The 20008-nt window shown below is 52.6% G+C and overlaps 1 protein-coding gene across 1 annotated transcript; it reads right to left on the minus strand.

The window, feature by feature from the left end:
• Positions 1–1479: 1479 nt before the first annotated feature.
• On the minus strand, positions 1480–19470 carry IGFBP5 (insulin like growth factor binding protein 5). The gene is made up of 4 exons (XM_007104070.3): positions 18518–19470; positions 3559–3788; positions 3137–3256; positions 1480–1842 (listed from the first exon to the last, which is right to left on the minus strand). The coding sequence occupies exons 1-4, from the start codon at positions 18849–18851 to the stop codon at positions 1711–1713; spliced, it is 816 nt and encodes a 271-aa protein (XP_007104132.2). The 5' UTR covers positions 18852–19470; the 3' UTR covers positions 1480–1710.
• Between the last annotated feature and the right edge of the window lie 538 nt (positions 19471–20008).

Here is a 20008-nt window from a genome sequence, read left to right on the forward strand (position 1 = left end):
TACAACCTGTTCCCCCATCTTCCTCTCTCCTTCCCCTTAAATTCCAGAGGGATTATCAGGTGGGGACCCAGGGAAGTGTCTCTTGGCTTTGTTCCCTTTTCTGTCGCTTCGCTCCAATGCTAGAACGGGACAGTCAGCCCCCTATCTCTCCAGCTCTCTGCCCCTCACCTCATCTACTCTGGCCTGAACAATCACTTTTACTGTTTCCCCATATTTAAACCTTTCACCTCCATCTCCCTCTTTGCCGTCTCTCAATTCAGTCTCTCTCCTGCTCTGCCAGCATGAAGGCCGAAAGAGGCTTTCCAAAGGCAGGCTCTGTCCAGATGAAACAAAAAGGCTGGGCAGGACCAGGGGGTCAAACTTGGACCTGTTGGGTTCACTGGGTGTGGGAGTCCAGAGACAGTGACTTCCCAAGGGTCTAAAGGTGAATGGGATGTCCTGGGGAGCTTGGTGGGTGCACCGCTGGGTGTACTCATCCACCTGGCTTGGTGGTACATGAACACACACACACGGGAAATCACGAAAAAAATCCAACACTGTCCCACAAAGGGTTGAGTTTGCCGCTGCCGATGGGAGGCAGGCATTGTATTACAAGAAGATGGGTTTTCTTGGTTTTCCCAGAATAAGGACGCTCTTCAATGCCCCCAGAGGAACTACTTGGAAAAGTTAATGCAAACCTTTGACAGAAAGGAAGGAAGAAAGAAAAAAATGAAGAAAATAGATTTATATGCCTATATAATACTATATGGAGCCTTGTAGATAAATACAAGCCCACATTGTTTTTTTTTTCAGACTATCCTCCCCCACAAAGGCTGTGCTAGCTGCGAATTGGATGCAATGAAGGGCTGAAACTACAGGCTTCATTCAGCGCAGAGTTTTAGCAGCCCTGGAAGAACCCATCTTGCCACTATTGGGGTGTGGACTGATTTCTCCAAGTCTGCAGGGGGAGTGAAATATGCACACATACTTCACATTCATGGATCCACTTAGGAACACCTACCTATCTACTATCACTCAGTTATGAATTTGCTTTGTGTTGAGAGGAATGGAATGCATTTTAGGTTTTGTAAATTTGAGGGAGAGAGAACACAGTGTCGGGGTGGGAGGAGAGGAAGGACCGGTCGAGCCGTGCAAGCTGCTGGCTGCAGGGGGAGATTGATCCAGGAGAGGCACTGACGCCTGTTGTCTTTTCCTTTCTCCCCCCCCCCCCCGTGACCCATCCAAACTGGGCAAATTCCAAGTGCGTCATCGAAGGCCACACCTGGGGCTGCACCTGTTCCTGCCCAAACGGCTCCCCACCTCGGGCTGGGGCTGGACATAAAGGTGGCTGCTTCCGGCGCATGCTCTGCTTTTCCTTCTCATGACTACTCATCCTCCCCTCGCTCACACACATCTGCTTCCCTCCCTTTTCTTTCTCTTGTTTTTCCTCTCTTGCCCTCCCTGTTCATTCAACTTGCCTCAAAAAGAAAACCTTTTTTAAAGGGGGGGTGTGTGTCTCCTTAGCTTTGTGCATCTCCGTTGTTGCCGTTTTCAAAGTTGAGACCTTGCCAGAGATTCCGAGGTCCTCAGTTTCTTCAGATAGATAGATATATGTATTTTCTTCCCTTAAATGAGATGAAATGAGTGGCGTCCTGGGGTGGAGGGAGGCACTGGCTGGAGTCAGGGCTGGGGGGTGGGATGGGGTGAGGGAAAGATGGGGGAGGGGACGCGTCACTCAACATTGCTGCTGTCGAAGGTGTGGCACTGAAAGTCCCCGTCCACATACTCCATGCCTGGCAGCTTCATCCCGTACTTGTCCACGCACCAGCAGATGCCACGTTTGCGGCCACGGGAAGGCTTGCACTGGGGTGGGAGAGTGACAGGCAGTGAGGATGGCTGCACCCTGAGGCTCTGCTCCTGCCTGGCCCTTCATCCTCCCTGCCTCAAGACAGAGCCTCAGCCCCGGAGAGTTGAGGGAGCTGTACCCAACCCTGGGGCTTCTGGTGTCCACACTGCATGGGCGGACGGGGGGGGGGGGGCGGGGAAAGTCCCGGAGAGTTGAGGGAGCTGTACCCAACCCTGGGGCTTCTGGTGTCCACACTGCATGGGCGGACGGGGGGGGGGGGGGGGGGCGGGGAAAGTGCTGATTTAGGCAGCCTGCCCCTGGCTAGCTCCTACGACTTTGTTTTCTGTCACCCATTCAGGGTCCTCCAACTTGGTATTTTGCAGAGAATGATATAACCTGATAATGATCATGATGATGAAAATGATGATAAATTAAATTGTTAAATAATAGTAATAATAGGAGGCATCACTTGTATAGCTGTATCACATACAAGACACCGCTTAACACTTACTATATTGTAGGTCCTCTTCTAAGTGCTTTATAAAGATTAGTCCATTGTTCCTCATAATCACGTGAGAATACTAGGTACAATTATTCTCCATCTTACATGAGAAACTGGAGGCAGAGACATTAACTAACTGGGATAAGAGGACACAGCTAGTAAACAGGAGAGCCAAGCACTCACCCAACGCTGTCTGGTGCTTGACTCTTAACTTAGAGGAGGGGTGCCCTCATCAGAGTCATCTGGGAGGGCATTTGTTAGAAAGGCAAATTCTCAGAGTCTACCCGAGACCTACCAGCAGAAACTCTGGGGTGGGACCAGCAATCAGTGTTTTAACAAGACCTCGGCGTGATACTGATGCCCTAGGAAGTCTGAGATCACTACCCTAAGGTAATGTATACTCCTTAACGGGCTCAGATGACTGCTTAGCCAGCAGTAGGGTTGCCCAAAGGGTAGCCTGGCTGTGAATGGGACACTAAATGATTTCAAGTGGTATGCGGTTAAAACATGTTTTAGAGTCATATATATGTATATCTTTATGCGTGCCTATCAGAAAATAACACATCCAACGTGTGATGTGACGCAGTGATCGAAAGTTTCCTTTTTAGACGAATTCATGTGCGTAAGGTGAATCATTAAAACGTCAGTAGATTATAGTGTAGGAGGGAATGGGGACAGTCACGATTGTGACGGGTGCAAAAGGATTTTGGAGGTTTGGGACAAAGTGTGGTTAATGACAGAAATCCAGGCATTTAGAGGTGGAGGTCTCTGGCAAGTGCCCTGAACTTGGGGCTTGGCACGGGGCGTACCTGCTTTCTCTTGTAGAATCCTTTGCGGTCACAGTTGGGCAGGTACACGGCGCGGGGCACCATGCGCGGGCTGGCTTTGAGCTCCTGAAGGGAAGCCTCCATGTGCCTGCGGCAGGGACCCTGTGTGCGGACAGGAGGGGTGAGAGGCGTGCCAGGACCCGCGGGAACCACCAGGACGTGCAGAAAGCGTGGCTGGGGTATGGGGGGCGTGGTAAAGGGTCTCTACAGAGAGTCACCACCTTTTGTCCCCATTAGCTGCCACCCAAGGTCTCCCTCCGCCTCACCTGCCGCGCCCCCTGGGCGTATAAAGTGCTGCCACGCACGCTCATTTAGACGCGGGGTAAGGTGGAAAGCTGCGGTGGTGGCGGAGGCTGCGGGCTGTGGATGCAGAGGGGGATGGGGAGAGAATCCTTGAGACTCACCTGCTCAGACTCCTGTCTCATCTCAGGTGCAGAGATGACCCGGGGGTGGGCGGTGTTCTCAGCTCCCCCCACGAACTTGGACTGGGTCAGCTTCTTTCTGCGGTCCTTCTTCACGGCCTCGGCCTTCAGCTCGGAGATGCGGGTGTGCTTGGGCCGGAAAATCTTGGGCGAGTAGGTCTCCTCCGCCATCTCGGAGGTGGTCGGTTCCTCGTGCTCGCGGGAGTCTCTTTCTGCAGGGAGAAGGGGGCGGAGAATCGGCCTCTGAGGGCTGAGGCCCAACCGTGCAGAGCCCCAAGGCTCGAAGGACTGGGGGGAGGAGACGGGCTCTCTGCCCTCCTGGAATCGTCCAAACTGGGGAAAGCAGGGAAATGAGAACCAGGGTACGAGTCGACGCTCGTGTAAGTGGTGGGAAATCTAGGGCGACTTCATGGAGTAGGAGAGTGTTAGAAAAGTCAAGCTGATACAGGAGGGGAAGTCGGACAGGAGGGAGAGGATATTCTGGGGACGGGGAGGGCGAGGGCTGTGGGAAGGGGCTTGCTTGTTGGGGGGCTGGCTAAGTAGATGGGGTGGTGGCCGGAGGTGGGGCTGCGATAAGAACACAATCTGGAGATCTAGGCTGTCAGGGGCAAGTAGGTGATGGTCAGAACGTGGACGAGAGGCCAGGTCCATCCTTTTGGTGTTTTCGGAACTGCTGGAGTTGAGATATATCTGGACCCGGGAAACCAAGGGCAGGAGGGCCCTGGGGTGTCTGGACTGGCAGGGTGGTGGGGACCATCAGGAGGAACAGGAGGAGGGGAGCCGGGAGAGCCAGAAATGTGGGGTCTGGAGGGGATCAGTGCCGGCGGTGGGGAGGGGGACATGGAAGCCCGGGGACTTGCTTCCTGCTCAGAGCTGGCTCTGTGCTCTGCGCCCTGGGAGGCTGGGACATAACTCAGCTCCAGGCCAAGAGAGGCAGACTGCTGGCTGCGGGTGGAGCGGTTATATATAGCAGTGACTTGGTGACAGTCTATATTTAGCTGACTTCTGACCTTTAAAGAACTAGGACTTTGTTCATTTATTTGTTGATCTGTTAATTCCACCCCCCGGCCTTTTCTTGGTTCACAGATTTCCATGAAATTCTCATCTCACAGGCACTCTTCTCTGGGTGCCTCCTCTCAGCTCCCTGGTCCCACCGGCCTCGGCAGACCCAGGGCAGGAGGTCTTCGACTGCTCTTCCCAGGTGGGGAGAGCAGGTGTAGGGCAGGGTGGGTGTGGGCAGGGAACCCTGTCTTCACTGCCCTCTTTTCTTTTCAAATTCTAGAAAAAGAAAATCGGGCTTTGGGGTGACCCTGAATAACTCAGACTGGAGAAGAATCCTATTGTCCAGCCTGGCTGCTCTCATTGGGCTACCCAGGAGCCGAGATGGCAAGGCATGGGTTGGGAAATAGAAGGAGAGGAATCTGAGGGGGTGGGGACAAGGAGAGGTGCAGGGAGGGAGCAGTTCTGTGAGAAGACACTGCTTGGTGTCCCCGGGGCAGGAGATTTCAGCCCAGGGGAAGTTCCAGGTGTGTGTTAAGAGAGGTATTTGGAGGCCTGGCCTAACCTGGCAGGAAGCACCCAAGCACCTGTTTGTCTCTTGGCTCGGGATTTATCAGATTTAATCAAATAGGTATCCAGTCCTGAAGGCCCTGGCAGGGAAGTTCCCCACCCTAAAGAAGCCTCCAGAGGTTTGCAGTGTTCTGGGTGGTGGCTGATTTGGATATTGAGCCACAGGAGAGGAAGGGAAGTAGTTTCTGGAGAAGAAGGTGTGAGAAAGCAAATGACAAAGCAGTGGGCAGGCTCTCGCTGAACAAAATTCAGTACCAGGCTCCCTGTCCCCTTCTGGCCTTTCACACTCTCTTCCCACCATGTCCTGCCCTGTGCTCTGACTCTATCAAAACCCACGGGGATGATAAGTCAACAAGGTGATGCACCTGGCAGGTGGAATGGAGCCTTCTGGAGATTAGCTAACAGAGTGATGTTTTTGGCGTAAACCAGCTTTTCCTGGTTGTGGGATTAGCTAGGATGGGGGTGGAGCAAGCTGATTTGGGGGACTCTGTGCAAAGTGAAAGATTAGGGCTCTGTTATCTAGTAATTCAGGCCCAAACCTGAGGCCCAGGTCTTGAGGGAGGGGGTGAGGAGAGGAAAAGCGAACCATTGCCCGGTCACATCTTACTGAGGGACTTGACACTTCACTCAGACTCTCTGGGCATCCCCGAGCATCCTGATCCTCACTTGACAAGTGGGGAAGGGGAGAGGGCAAGAGATGGTTGCCATTGAAAGGCTGGGAGCATTCTGGGTGTTCATGGCCACACGCCTTCCCCAATCAAGATTGTAACCAGGTGAAGGGAGGGGAGGGAGCTGAGTGAGAGGGCTGGGTGTGGAATGCATGGAGGAAGGATGAGCATCTCCTTTGGGGGCTGCTCTGGCCTGGCCCTGAGGGCCAGCAGGCTGTCCTCAGGGGCACCTGTGGATCTGGGCTCTTCACCGGGAGAGGTCCCCGGAGCTGCTTACTCCCAGTGGCTGGCTGTTCCAACTCCCCGAATCCCTCCAATAGACCCTCCCTGTGTCCACAAGTACACGCAGCCATCCCAGTGGCGCTCTTTCTGGCTCTTAAAGATGTCTGGGGTGGGAGTGCCACCCATCTTCTTCTGGTCACCTGTTTTGGGGGCCCCCTGTCCCTTTGGTCAGAGGGTGTGATCCTCCAGGTGTCGTTTCACCTTCTCTCATGGAGCTTCTCTCTCTGGCTTTGGCGGTCGTGGAAGTACATTGGCTAATGCCCACCCTCCCCCAACATCAGCAGCCCTTCTCAAGACTCTTCATATTTTAGGATCTTTGAGAAGTGCTGTGGCTGCCCTTAACCTTGAGTCACCCTTCCTGGGAGGAGGATAGGGCTGTTAACAATGGTTCAAGAAACTTTGGGGCAATTTACTTTGACCTCTCTTGGTCTTTTGTCCAAAAGGGTTAGCTTTGAGACTAAGCAAGGATGATACTGGAGAACGAAATGTAGATTCCTGTGCCTTCTTTAAGGAACTCAAAGTACTTTTGCAAACCCTCTGTCCTTCCCCTGGCCTCACCAAGGCCGGGTTCCTGAGGGCAGACCCTCCCCAGTTTGCAGTCTCTTTGGCTGTTTCTGAAGGGCAGACTTAAAGTTTTGATGTGCCTCCCGGGTTTCGGTGCCACTTAACCCCATGGGACCTATTACTTAGGCAGCGGGAGAGTCGAGTATCAAAGATACTAATCAGGGTCTTGTGGTCACCTGTAGGCTCCAGAGAGACAGCGGAAACTTGGAGCGGAGCCAGGGCAGAGCCATGAAGATTAAAGGGCTGGAAAGTAAGACTGGAGGTGGGATGCCAGCGCCAACTAGCCCTACTCAGCTCCTTTGTAGCTGACTCATAAATAGGCTTGCAATGTTGGAAGGGTTTAAGTTTTAGATAAAACAAGAAGGCACAAGTAGACTGGCAGCTCCTGAGCTGTTTCATCCAAAGAAAATGGAGCAAGGTTGCAGAAGGGATTTAGGTGGGATATAAGGGAGGACTTCCTGGTGAAGTTGCCCTGCACGTGAATAGCAATCTAGGGAACTTAGCAATGCAGTAGGTTCTGGAACCCAGTCGACCAGCATGTCAGTACCTCCATACGGCCGGTAGGTGGCGGAGGAGACCGATGGCCGCAGCACACGTCCGCGGCGCTTCCTTGTAGGGACCGTAAACAATGTGAAAAGCTGGAATTTGTGTGCCTCCCTCTCCCACTTCTCTGACAACCACCCCAATCCTCCCCTCTTTGTGTGTCTGCAGCATGCATGGAAAGAGTCAGGGAGACGGACATGCACGGACTGGGAGGGACCCACGGGGGGCCAGGGTGGAGAAGGCAGGTGTGGGGTGGGGGCAATGCTATCAGTGTGTAACCCTCTGCTGTTTCTTTAATCTGCACCCTGAAACACGGTCAGGGAAAGAAGGGAAACAGATCTAGGACCTCCCTTCCTATCTCTAGAGGTTATTTTGAAAGGATTCTGCAGAGAGGGCAAGGGAATGTTCACTGTTGTTCCCTCCTCTGGGAAGCTGTTGCAGGCAGGGCCCTTTAACTCCATGATCTATCCAGTGACTAAGGAAGCGAGAGTTCTCATATTGTCCCGATATTTACCTTTGGAGAGCTATCTGGTTCTCTGTTCTGTTCTGCCCCCAGTCCTGCCACCCGGGCTCTCTGATGCTGCCAGCCCCTGCCGTGTTAGGGTGGGCAACTCAGTTTCTCCTTCGCTCATAAGGTGCTGAGCATTCGCACGGATGCAGCAACATCCGCTGAGGCACTCCCCAGGGCGACACGAAAACCTGCTTGAGGACTGTGCCATCCTCATGTCCCAGTGAACCTTTTTTTTTTTTTTTGGCCACGCCATGAAGCTTGTGGGATCTTAGTTCCCCAACCAGGGATTGAACCAGGGCCCCGGCAGTGAAAGTGCCGAGTCTTAACCACTGGACCACCAGGGAATTCCCCCAGTGAACCCTGAGGGTGTCCTCGCTCATAAGGTGCTGAGCATTCGCACGGATGCAGCAACATCCGCTGAGGCACTCCCCAGGGCAACACGAAAACCTGCTTGAGGACTGTGCCATCCTCATGTCCCAGTAGTGAACCTTTTTTTTTTTTGGCCACGCCATGAAGCTTGTGGGATCTTAGTTCCCCAACCAGGGATTGAACCAGGGCCCCGGCAGTGAAAGTGCCGAGTCTTAACCACTGGACCACCAGGGAATTCCCCCAGTGAACCCTGAGGGTGTCCGGGTGCAGGCCCGGCCAGCGTGGACCCAGGGGCATCCCAGGGTGGGCGCCGCTCCTCACAGCACAAGTGCCAATGCACGCTCCCTCCCCAAGCCCCACCACCGTCTCCAACCCACCCTCCCACTGTGTTCTCCTTCAGGGTCCGGATGCTTTAGCAGCAGGACCAGGCACTTGCTCTTAAGAAGCCTTCTCATCCCACCTGCTCCCTGAGCCCAGCGGTGGGGCGGGTCCAGTTGGGGACCTTCTACTTCCTGCAATCGAACCTTCCACCCTAGGGCTCTTAGTCCTACCTTGGCACCATTAACAGCCTGGGCCCAGCCTGGTGTTTGTTTCCCACACTATCTTGACCTCATAATCAAACTTAGAGGAAATGGGTGCACCAGATATTGTGACTTTGCCTACGGAAATTGAAGAAGCTGAGGTGTACTGGCAGCTCAGGAAGGATGTGGGGCTTTGCCAGGCCACTTGGACCTGGGACCAGCCTCTTTTCCTAGCCAGAAGACAAGAGGGGTTCACCCAGAATCTCTCTACATGGAATGAAAAGGGGGGCTGGGTTTCCACTGCCTCTCACTCTAGCTCCCTCTGTGGAATGCAAACAGTAAACTTCTTAAGGGGAGAACTTTGTCATTTATCTTGGTCTCTCCAGCATATGGTCTTCAATAAATAATCTTTAAATGGAGACATGCGTGAATCTGCTCACGAGACAGAGCGCAGGAGGTCTAGAAGCAGTTCTGTAATGCCAGCTGCGGCATGTTAGAGCCCAGTGGATACCCTGAGGGGTCATGTCACCCATGCACCTGCCTTTAAACACAGGAGCTGCTGCAGAGGGAACGAGGCGGCAGGGAGGTGAGCCTCACAGAAGCGGGAAGAAGTAGGGTCCCCTGGATTGACTGGGCTTCTTTGAGCTAAGACTGTGCTGTCCAATACAGTTGAAATGAATAAATATTAAATCAGATTACAAACTCAGCTTCTCAGTTGCTCCAAGCACATTTCTGGTACACAATAGTCACATGTGGCCAGTGGCTACTGTGTTGGACAGCGCAGATCAATGACACTTCCATCACTGCAGAAAATTCCCCTGGGCAGCTCGTCCGAGGGCACTGATCCATGCCTGGGTATGGCTGGATTCTCCGTGCCTCCTCTCCACTTGGCCTTGTTTCCTAGCCAAGCTGCAGCCTCCTGCTCTTTGCTACACATAAGGCTTCTGCGAAAATGCTGGATCAGCTGCTCACTGTTTAAAAAAATGTGAGACATGTCTGTCTCCTGAAGTTTGACCATTTCCCAGCTGCACATGCCAAGAGACTCAATTACACCGTGTGTGCCTTTGCATAAAGAAAAAGGGGATGGGGCAGTAGGGAGGGCCGCAGAGCCTTCCAGGGGAGCTGCACCGTCCCCGGTCCTACCCGTAACATCCCTGACCAGTGCCTGCCTTGCCCCAGTCTCTCTTGGAAGACTCTGTTTTCTTTTCCTCTGTGGTTAGTAACAGACATGCATGTTCTGGGCTCTTCTTCACCAGAATTATGGGCTGAGAAGGGAAGCAGCACTGACTTCCCAAGAGGAAAAGAAACCCAAACGACTGTTATCCTGAGGAACCAGTTGCAAGAAGGGAGGAGTTGCAAAAAGACACTGGAGGGGAGTCTTGCTGACCTGGGGTACATGGCAGAGGTGGGGAACAGATTCAGAGAGTTAGTGACTGGACAGTGAGAGCAACACGCTTAGCCCCCTGAGCTCCTTTACAGCCCCCCGCCATTTCAGGCCCGGAAAACCAACGTGGGTATGTAACATCTCTATCCTGAGCACAGAAATAAAGACACCACAGAGCAAAGCAAAGAAACAGAGTCAGGAGCCAGACTACCAGCCCTTGACCTTCAGTCACCCTTCTTGGGAGGAAGATGGGGCTGCTCACCGTGGTTCAATAAATCCTGGTGCAGGTGTACTTTGACCTCTCTTAGTTGCTTCCTCTCCTCTCCTTGCCTTAGTTTTCTCATCTGAGTTATAGGGAGGATGACTACAGCCCCTTCTCCATAGGGTTGTGAGGACTCTATGAGCTGCTACGTGCTAATGAACTCTCAGCGTAGGTCTCTGCCTTGGTAGGTCTCTGTTGCCTTGCACCTCTCTTGTTCCCATGATCAACTAAAAATCTGGTTGCTGTGATATGTGGCTGACAGGTGTCTACTTGTAGATCACAAGATCTCAGGCGCCTTGGACTGAAGAAAGGTCTGCTGGGAAGTGATGGATCTACCTTCGTCTCTGGGGAGTCTGATTGCCAACCTCAGGTGAGAGGGGCTTTGCCCAAGCACTTCTGAGAACCGGTTCCCACTTAGAGAACTCAGCCTGGGAGTTTGTCCTTTGTCTAATCCCATTCCTTCATGCTGCATTAAGGCACTAGGTCTTTTTCCCTAAAGATGGAGAGAGAAAAGGTGACCCACCACCTTTCCACAGTGTAGCTATGGCAGGTGTCAAGTTGGCGGCACTTCCCCAGAATGAAAGGCTGGGGTCCCACTCACACATCCTCCACTGTAAAGGAAGGATCCTCAGTTTTTCCCCCTGGGGACAAACTAGGATTCAGGGCCATGACTCTGGCATACATTTCTTGATCCCTGGGCGGCAGCTGGTGATAAATTTACACATAAGAGATACACACTTATGCACAACTCCCAAGATGAGTATCTCCAGCCATCCAGTATCTCTCTAGACTTGGGGAAGGTAGAGCATGCTCAGTAGAAACGTCTCTATCTCTTTCCTATATACACCCCAAACCAGAAGGTAATGGAGGGGTGAGGTGGGGAGCAGCCTTTGAATGGGGGAAGGGGAGATGAGGAGAGGGAGGAAGTGAGGGACCATTTCTCTGACCTGGCCACACTCCCACTGGTGACTCATCACGGCCCATACAGAACAGCACAATTAAGTAGCCAAATTCCCTGAAAAATCCCGTATGACCAGAAGGGGGCGGCAGGCAGCGGATGGTTTGAACACTTTTTTTTTTTTTTTCCCCCCTCCCAACACTGGTCCCCCTAAGAAGAGAGACTTGCTAGGGGTCAAACAAGGGAGTCTGTCCTGTTTGTCAATTAAAGCTCAGACTCTTTTCCTTTTTGACTTTTTTGGGGCAGGAGGAGAATAGAGACAGTAGTTCCCTTCTCAGGTGTGGGAGGGGCTTGCTGGTGGCCTCTGCCCTGTCCAGTTCGGTGGCCACTAGCTATATGTGGCTTTTGGCCACTTGAAATGTGGCTACTGAGACTGAATTTTAAGATTTATTTCATTTAAATTAATTTAAATTAAAAAAATATCCTTGGTTATTAGAAAACTTTTGAGTATATTTAGGGCAACTCAGGTATGTGAATCTACTTTTTCAACTGTAAATCTTTTTTTTTTAAGGGTTTTTTCTTGTTTGTTTTTTAAATTTTATTTATTTATTTGTTTATTTATTTATTTATTTTTGGCTATGTTGGGTCTTTGTTTCTGCGCGAGGGCTTTCTCTAGTTGTGGCAAGCGGGGGCCACTCTTCATCGTGGCGCGCGGGCCTCTCACTATCGCGGCCACTCTTGTTGCGGAGCACGGGCTCCAGATGCGCAGGCTCAGTAGTTGTGGCACACGGGCCTAGTTGCTCCATGGCATGTGGGATCTTCCCAGACCAGGACTCGAACCCGTGTCCCCTGCATGGGCAGGCAGATTCTCAACCACTGCGCCACCAGGGAAGCCCCTCAACTGTAAATCTTATGAAAACTAAAAATACAGATCAAGTATTTCCAATGAAAATTTGGTGTTTGAATTGAGATGTGCTGTAAATGTAAAATACACTTCAGATTTCAAAGACTTAATATGAAAGAACATAAAATATCTCATTATAATTGCTTATTTTGAGTATATGTGGAAATTATAATATTTTGGGTATGTTGAGTTAAAACATACAGTTAAAATTAATTTCACCTGTTTCTTTTTACCTTTTTTTTTAAAAAAAGTGACTCTTAGCAAGTTTGAAATTACGTATGTATGTGGCTTGTATTGTATTTCAATCGGACAGTGCTGTTCTAAAGGGTCTGGAAGGAGAGCCATCTTCACTGAGGTGACAGGGAGACTGGGGCACAGCATGCCCAGTACAGCTGTAATGGTACAATCTACACAGTTCGGGGTACTAGGGGCTCATGTAAAACATCTCTGCAAACCAGCGGAGGTCATATGAGGCTAGGTTCTGAGTGCAAATTCAATCTGGGTTTTGCTTCAGGATTTGGTAAGAGAAGGGCTGATCTCTGATGGTTTAGGTGAGGGATCAAAAATAAGATAACCTATTTATTTTAAAACACCCCCCAGGGCTCACCTGGTGGTCTAAGCCAGGGGTCCCCAGCCCCCAGGCCACAGACCGATATTGGTCCGCGGCCTGTTAGGAACCGGGTCGCACAGCAGGAGGCAAGCAGTGAGCAGGCAGAGCTTCATCTGCCGCTGCCCGTCACCGGCATTACCGCCTGGACCATTCCCCCTCACCCCCGCTTCCGGTCCGTAGAAAAATTGTCTTCCACGAAACCGGCCCCTGGTGCCGAAAAGGTTGGGGACAGCTGGTCTAACCTATTGGGAAGACAGCCTTCTCTTATCTGCCTCCTTCTTAAGAAACCCCCAAAGGAGGAGGTGCCCCAGCATCCAGGACGTAAGTGGATGGCTCTCAGCAATTCCTCAGATCAACGTGAGGCCCCCAGCTGTAATCTGGAGGGCTTCCTCTCCTCTCTCTCTGAAAGAGCTCCCACATACCTGACTATGTTCAAAAACCCGGTGACCTTCTCTCTCTCTTCCTTATCAACGTTTGTGGCATATGGTTTTCTCTCTTTTCTTCTGATGCGCAAATCCCCCAATCACTCCCTCACCCTCATCCCACCCCACCCGAGCTCAGATCTCATCATCTTGCTGCCCGGCTCCATGGAAGCCCGTGCTGGTGGAGGCTGGTTGCCATGGGAAGCCGGCCACTTCTGTGCCGTGGGCTCCTTAGAGACTGTGGACCGCTGCCTAGCCAGGGAGCAGCGAGGGCCTGCCTGCCTGCCTGCCCGCATCAGGACAGCTCCCTGTCATTCAGGAAATGAGGTTTGGCACATGGACCTGAAGTCTGGGCTGAACACACTACCCTCCTTGCCCCCATCCCAAACCACTGGCTTAAGCCAGCCTTGCTTGCAAGACTGTGCAGAAAAAGGGACGGAACGGGGAGGGATTGAAAATAAAGGGGTACTGCCTTTTCCACTTTGGGGCCACTTCACTTCTTCCCCTCAAATGGAGCACTCCCAGTTCTGAGCTCTTATTTCATCTTCACAACCCGCCCCCCCCCAGCTCCCCCCGCCCCCCCCCCCCACCCCCGCCGCCAAACTATGGGATGACAGCCTCGGGTGATATTTACCAAAGATCTCATTGCAGGTTAGACCAGACTCAGGCCAGAGCCCTAGTGACTTAAGGAAGAAAGCCAGGGAGAGCGGAACGGAGGCCTGGGCTCAACAGGATTCTAAGGCTGAGTTCTAGCCTTGGCTCTGCCTCTAAACCTGCACCTAATTCTGGGCTAGTGATTTGCACTTTGGGCCTCAGCATCTTCATCTGTAAAATGAGGGCCTTGACTGTCATGATGCCATGACCACTGCGGGTTCCTTCCAGCTGTAGCATTCTCTGGCCAACACCCAGACAATTCCTGGAGAGACTCTCCGACCTAGCTAAGCTGAGTGGCCAGGCAGGAAAGGCCACTTTGCCTCTCATAGAGATTTCCAGTCACTCCTCTGGATTTATATTTAAGAAGGAAAAAAAAAAGAGACATCATAACAGATATCATGGCAAGAAATGGAGCTTGAAACAAGAATGGGGGATTCTGTGGATATAGGGAGAGGGGACCGGAAGCTTAGAACTGGCCTTTTTTGTTTATTTGCTTATTTCTTCCTGCAGATATGTAATAAATCTTATTGTTTTGAAAAACATATGTCCAGATTACACTTGAAGGATGGTCTCTGGGGATTGCAACTTTTGGACCTACCATGGTAAAAATGCAAAACAAAATCTCAAACAAAACCCCACCAAACAGCCTCCATCCTCTTCACTTCTGCTTCCAGTGGGACCTCATTGGTACCTGCTCTGTTTACGGTATTCTTCCAACTTCTGGAGGCAATAGACCTGGAGTGTGGTAGTCCCTTCTCCAAAATTTTATTTTCCATACATTAAATAACTCAGTTTCAAAGACACTGCTCAGGTACAAAGTAAAAACTTTAGATAACAAAAATCACCTTCTTTTCCTGTTAGCACCTTCCCCCTCACCTCCCACCCCCCCCAAGAAGGGGACCAGGGTTTCTGCTGGGATTCCTGCTCCCGTGCCCTTTGCTGTAACCCTCATGGTGACCTCTGGCTCCTAGGTCAGCCTGGTCCTCCCTCTGCAGCTGCAAGCCCACCTGCCTGCTCACATCCAATCCAAGCCCCAGGACTAACGCACAGCTGCTCCAAGTTAAAACTCTAGCCCTCAGGGGAAGGCCTTGGAGTTGGGGGATGGAGAAGGGGGTGGGATGGGAGGGAGGGATAAGAAAGGGGTCGGGGTGGAGGTGGGGAGGGTAGGGGGAGAAGTGGAAAGAAAATGAGCTCTCACTGCGGCCAACTGTGCTTGCTCTTCCAGTCTGAGCTTACAAAGCAGAAAGAGGGGGAAGGGAGGGGAGGGGGAAGGCAAGAAAAGTCAAGTTAAAAGCGCCCTCTCTTGTCTTCCCAGCTCCCATTTTGGTTGGCTCAGGGCACAGCCAGCCAGCCTCTCAAAGACTTGTTTCAAAGGGAGGGGGTACGGGTGGGAAAGGAATCTGTCTCCTTCAGTTTTCCATGATCTTGTTCAACCCAGACAAAAATTTGGCCAATAAACCTAACTCTGGAACTTGATTTCAACATGGCATTTGGACCAGGCTGGAAATGGAAGCCAGGGTGATGGAGGGCCAAACCCCTCAAAGAAGCAAAGGCTGAATTCATTTTTATTTAGGTAATTTTTCTTTCTTTCCCAGAAGCATATTTTCTGTTCTTCCTCTCTTATTTCTAAATGACAGAACTGAAACCCAGAACCCACTTCTCCCTGTATCCCAAACTTAATATCTCACAGGCACAAGAGAGATCTTCCAGACCCGGGCAAGTATGTGCGCCAGTAAAGCCACAAGGCTCCTTCTCCAAACAATTCCCAGAGCAAAGCTCGGTCCTTCCTTGACTCGACCCAGCTCACCCATATTTATTGAGCTCGGTCCAATAAATAACTCCTGTCTCCCGCCTCCCTCTAGCCCTCACACACATTGCCCTCTGTTTCTATATCTATCTTTGCCCCTGAACTGGCCAGAATAAAATGCAGGGCCCGGAGCGCTCCCAGCACCAGGCTCGCGGGCGGACTCCCTCTCCCGTTGCTCAGCAACGCGCCCAGCAAAACACCAGTCCCCTCCCGCCCTCCGCTCTTCCTTCCAGAAGCTTTGGCTGCCTGCCATCTCGCTCTCCTCAGCTCCCCATTTCTGATTCTAGAAATGCACTTTTTTTTTTGGTTGGAAAAAACCCCTAAATCTCTCTCTCTCTCTCTCGCCATATATTTTTTGATATATGTGAATATGTATATTATCATCTATGTCTGTATCTAAATCTGGGGCAAATCCAAGTTCGCACTGCTGGTATCGGTAGGGTCAGGAGTGGTGGTGGAGTGTCGGGGGGCAGTAATTTTGGCTAAAGGAGCTGACACTCTCCTCCCTCTCTCTGTTCGTTGAGCTCTCTTTAAGTACCGGCACTGCACCATCTCCAACTTTTGGGGGACCCACCCAGTGGTTTTCGGGCTGAAAAGCTCTAGCCAGGAGAGCCCACTCCCATCCCATCCGTTCGGGAGGAAGGCGTCAACTCCGGCCACTGGTCAAGGCCAGCCATCCAGCGACTACAGTGGGTTAGGCACCTGCTTTAGGCCGGTGGAGTCTTCCAGGCGGATTGGGATGGGGATGGGGGAGGGGGAGGAAGGCTGCTCCGTGTTGATCCAGAGGCACCTTGAAGGTGGGAGCTGAGGAAGGGGCTGCAGAGAAGTCTAAAAGGCATCTTGCTTGGGACAAAAGCGTGTGTGTGTGTGTGTGTGTGTGTGTGTGTGCGCGCGCGCGCGCGCGCGTTGGGTTGAACTGGAAAGTTGGATGCTCCCATTTGCTCTCCCAGCAACTGCGCGCGCGGGCACCCCCCACACCAACCACATCACACCAACCACACGGTTGGGCAAATAAAAATGGGGCCAGAATGTGGCTGAGCGATAGCTTGCATGCTTTCGATGTGACCGGATTGTTACCCAGAGCGCTCGCTTCCAAGCCAGGAAATCGATTCATACCCTCCCCCAACACCCTCCCCCCACCCCCACCGTGCTAAGCTTTTCCAAATCCACATCCCACAAGATGAAGGCGAGGCGGACGGCCTTTGAAAAGTGGCTCTTAATAAAAATAACTTCACAAACCGCCCTCTGGGGGCCTCCGGGGCCTGCACGTTGCTCTCTCTCCCTTTTTGCCGGCTGCAATCTGGAGAAAGACTACCTCTTGCAAAGCTGGAGGGACGGCCTCCTGCGACAGGCAAAACCTACAGGGTTTGTGGGCATCCAGGTCGAACCCAGGAAAGGTCTCCTGCCTCTTCTCAAGCGCCAACGCACTCCTTTCCTACATGACAGTGTCTGTAGTTTGCAGTTAAAAAAACTCATGTTGGGGTGCTCGTAATGGAAGGGGATAGGAGGGATTGTACCAGTAATAAAATACCACACAGAATAAACATTATTTAGCCAAGTCTGAACCCCTTTGGGAGAGGACCGATAACGACGTCTCAGAACCCAGACTTTTGTGTCGAGTTCATTAAACTTTTACTAAAAATTTAAGATCAAGTAACTTTCCAAAAGGAAACCCAGTCTAAGGGGCGCAGAACTGTTCTGATTGAACAAGAAGCTCTGTCAACCTTTTAAACCCTAGACTCCTGGCACTGAGACTTTGGGGGCGGGGCAACCCGGAGGCGGGGCTACTTGGAGGCGGAGGGGAGGCTCCGGGAGCGTGGCTTTTCCGTCTCCGCCCCCTTGATTTTGCATTCTGCGTTTCCAGGGTCCCTCTTCCATTTACACCACGCCCACTTGTGATCTGGTTTGAGAGCCTGAGGGGCAACGCGGGAGAGTGGGCGATTAGCACTGGCGGGGAAGCTGTGATGTCTGAATTTCATGTCTCTTCTGGCTTCCCAACCCTGTATCCACCTTTCTTCCTACGTAAAATCTGAATTGGGGCACGGGAAAAGGAGTTAGATTCGGGGACAAACACCAGCCCTGGAACACCAAACCCTTCCTTCTTATCCCTTTCCATCACTCCCGCCCTCCCCCACTTACCGCCTCCCCACCTTCCCGCCGCCTCTGAGCTTGGCTAAAGTAATCTTTCCCTTCCAGGGAGGAAAAAGGTATTTTGCATTTCAGTATGTTGTATAATTGACCACAGTCAATCCGATCAAGTCAAGAGCAATGGGTGTGCACGTGGGAGGGGCATCGAAGTCCCCACCCAAAAGGCATTAGCTACCAAGGGTGCGTGCGTGCGTGTGTTATGTGTGCATGTGAGTGTGCGTGTGTGTCTGGTGGGGTAGGAGAATAGAAACATCAAGGAGGGACTGGGGGGGTGGGTAGGGGGCTGGGAAGGACAAAGGTGGAATTACCACAGAAGACCGGTGACGCCTCTCTCTCTCCAGGTCCTCAGTTAAAGCAATATTTTAACAAAAGACATTATTATTTTTCAAGTTCAGGAAAAAAAAAACACAACAAACCCACCCCACAACATACTGGGTAGACGGGGGTGGTGGAGAGGGAGTGAATAATGTAAGGTGTACATTTTCGGACTGGAGATTGAGTACCTGGGGATTTGGACCTGGAGACTGAATAGGATCTTAGAGTCAGTGTTTAGTCGAGGGGGGAGGGGTGGGGTGGAGGAGGTGTGGGCAGGAGCGAGGAGAAGGAGCGAAAACAGAGAGAGCCTCGGCTAGACAGTAACCCGGGTAGCAGGATCGGCCAGGGTTCCAATCCCGAGGGGCAAGGACCCTCCCCGCCCTCCTCCCGGGCTGCACCCAGGCTCTAAGCCACTTGCCGGGCAGAGCGCGCCGGGCCAGCCTGCGCCGTGTCCCCCGTGTCCCCCCGCCCGTGCGCCGCGTAGCTGCCTGGCACACTGAGCGCGCTCACCGATCTTGGCTTGCTCGCGGTAGCTCTTTTCGTTGAGGCAAACCCCGCGGCCGTGCAGCAGGGCATGCAGCGGCTTCTCCTCGTCCTGCCGGGGGAGGCAGCGCAGCCCCTGGGCGCAGCGCTCAGTGTAGACGCCGCACGACTGCCCCTCGGCCAGGGCGCAGGTCATGCAGCAGCCGCAGCCCGGCTCCTTGACCAGCTCACAGCCCAGGGGGCTGGGGGGGCACATGGAGAGGGCTTTCTCGTCGCAGGGCTCACAGTGCACGAAGGAGCCCAGGCCCTGGGCCGGTCCCGCACAGGCGGCCAGAAGCAGGAGGACCGCGGTGAGCACCATCTTCTCCGAGTCTCCCCCTTTACCTGGGGCGGGGCAGGAGCGCGAGAATGAAGGGAGAAGGGGGCCAAGAGGAGGCGCGGAGAATTGTTTTTTCTTTTAAAAATTTCTGGCAGGTAGAGCAGGTGGCCTCCCCCAGACAACTGCAAAATGTAAGGAGCGATGGAGGGCTGGGGTGCCTGCAAGCAAGTCTCAGTTGCAAAGATTACGGACTTGCAACAGGTAGGGGAAAAAAGAGCAGCGCCAGGTGCACGTAGAGGGATCGGAGGCGGGAGGGACAACCTCTCCGCAGGCCTGACCTGGTCAGAATTGCGGGGCGGGGCCCAAATTATCCGCCCCCAAACCACCACCGGAATAATGAGATCGGAGGCTGTGGAGGAGGGGGTGCGGGGGGAGAAAAATCTATTCGTCTTCAAAATTTTTGTTTAAAATCTAAAAGTACACCCAGCTCCTTTCTAACCCTCAGCTGCCAGCGGCGCGCGGCTGCCCCGGAACAGGTAAGAGGCGGCGGCTGCAGCCGCGAGGGTGGGGGGAAAAAGGTGGAAATCGAGAAAAAAAAAAAAAAAAAAAAAGGACCAAATCCAAGCCCCTAACACCTCTTTTCTCCCACTCTGCCAGCACCTCTTCGAAATTCGCAGGTTCTGCGTGAAGCCTGAAGCAGGGTGCAAACGGAGGAGGGGGTAATGAAAAGGAGGAAAAAAAAGAAAAGAAAAAAAAAAAAAGGAAAAAACCCACACCGCTTTGCAGCTCTTTCCTAGCTCTTTTTCCCCGGCAGAAGTTTCCAAAGAGACTACGGGCTCCGGTCGAGCAGGCGCTTTTAAATAGACGGCCCCTGGCTGCCAGCCAGTTTGTAGCTGCAATTTGAGCTCCCGAACACCCAACCCAGGCAAGGATGCCAAGGAGTACAAACTCACACGGGGTGGGGGTGGGGAGAAGCCTTCTAGACACACTGGGGCTCCCCTTCGCCGCCCGAACAGCGCCCTCCTCTCCCGGAGTGGAGAAAGGGCCGCGGGGGACGGGGCTCGGGCTGCCCAGAGCGGGGAGGAGGCGGGGGGCGAGTGAAGGAGAGTTCTTCGCAGCACGGTGGATACGATACGGAGTAACTCGTCTCCCGGTCCCTCCCACCCCTTAGCTAGCCAAGGCCCAGGCTGGAGGGAGAA

Source organism: Physeter macrocephalus, unplaced genomic scaffold, assembly GCF_002837175.3.
Source record: "Physeter macrocephalus isolate SW-GA unplaced genomic scaffold, ASM283717v5 random_730, whole genome shotgun sequence".
Taxonomy (NCBI): domain Eukaryota; kingdom Metazoa; phylum Chordata; class Mammalia; order Artiodactyla; family Physeteridae; genus Physeter; species Physeter macrocephalus.

Coding starts and splice junctions, on each gene's coding strand:
- IGFBP5 (XM_007104070.3), bottom strand. CDS start 18,851: ATGGTGCTCACCGCGGTCCTCCTGCTTCTGGCCGCCTGTGCGGGACCG. Junction 3,257..3,558: donor TGAGACAGGAGTCTGAGCAG/GTGAGTCTCAAG, acceptor GTCCGCACACAG/GGTCCCTGCCGCAGGCACAT. Junction 1,843..3,136: donor GATTCTACAAGAGAAAGCAG/GTACGCCCCGTG, acceptor CTCCCACCCCAG/TGCAAGCCTTCCCGTGGCCG.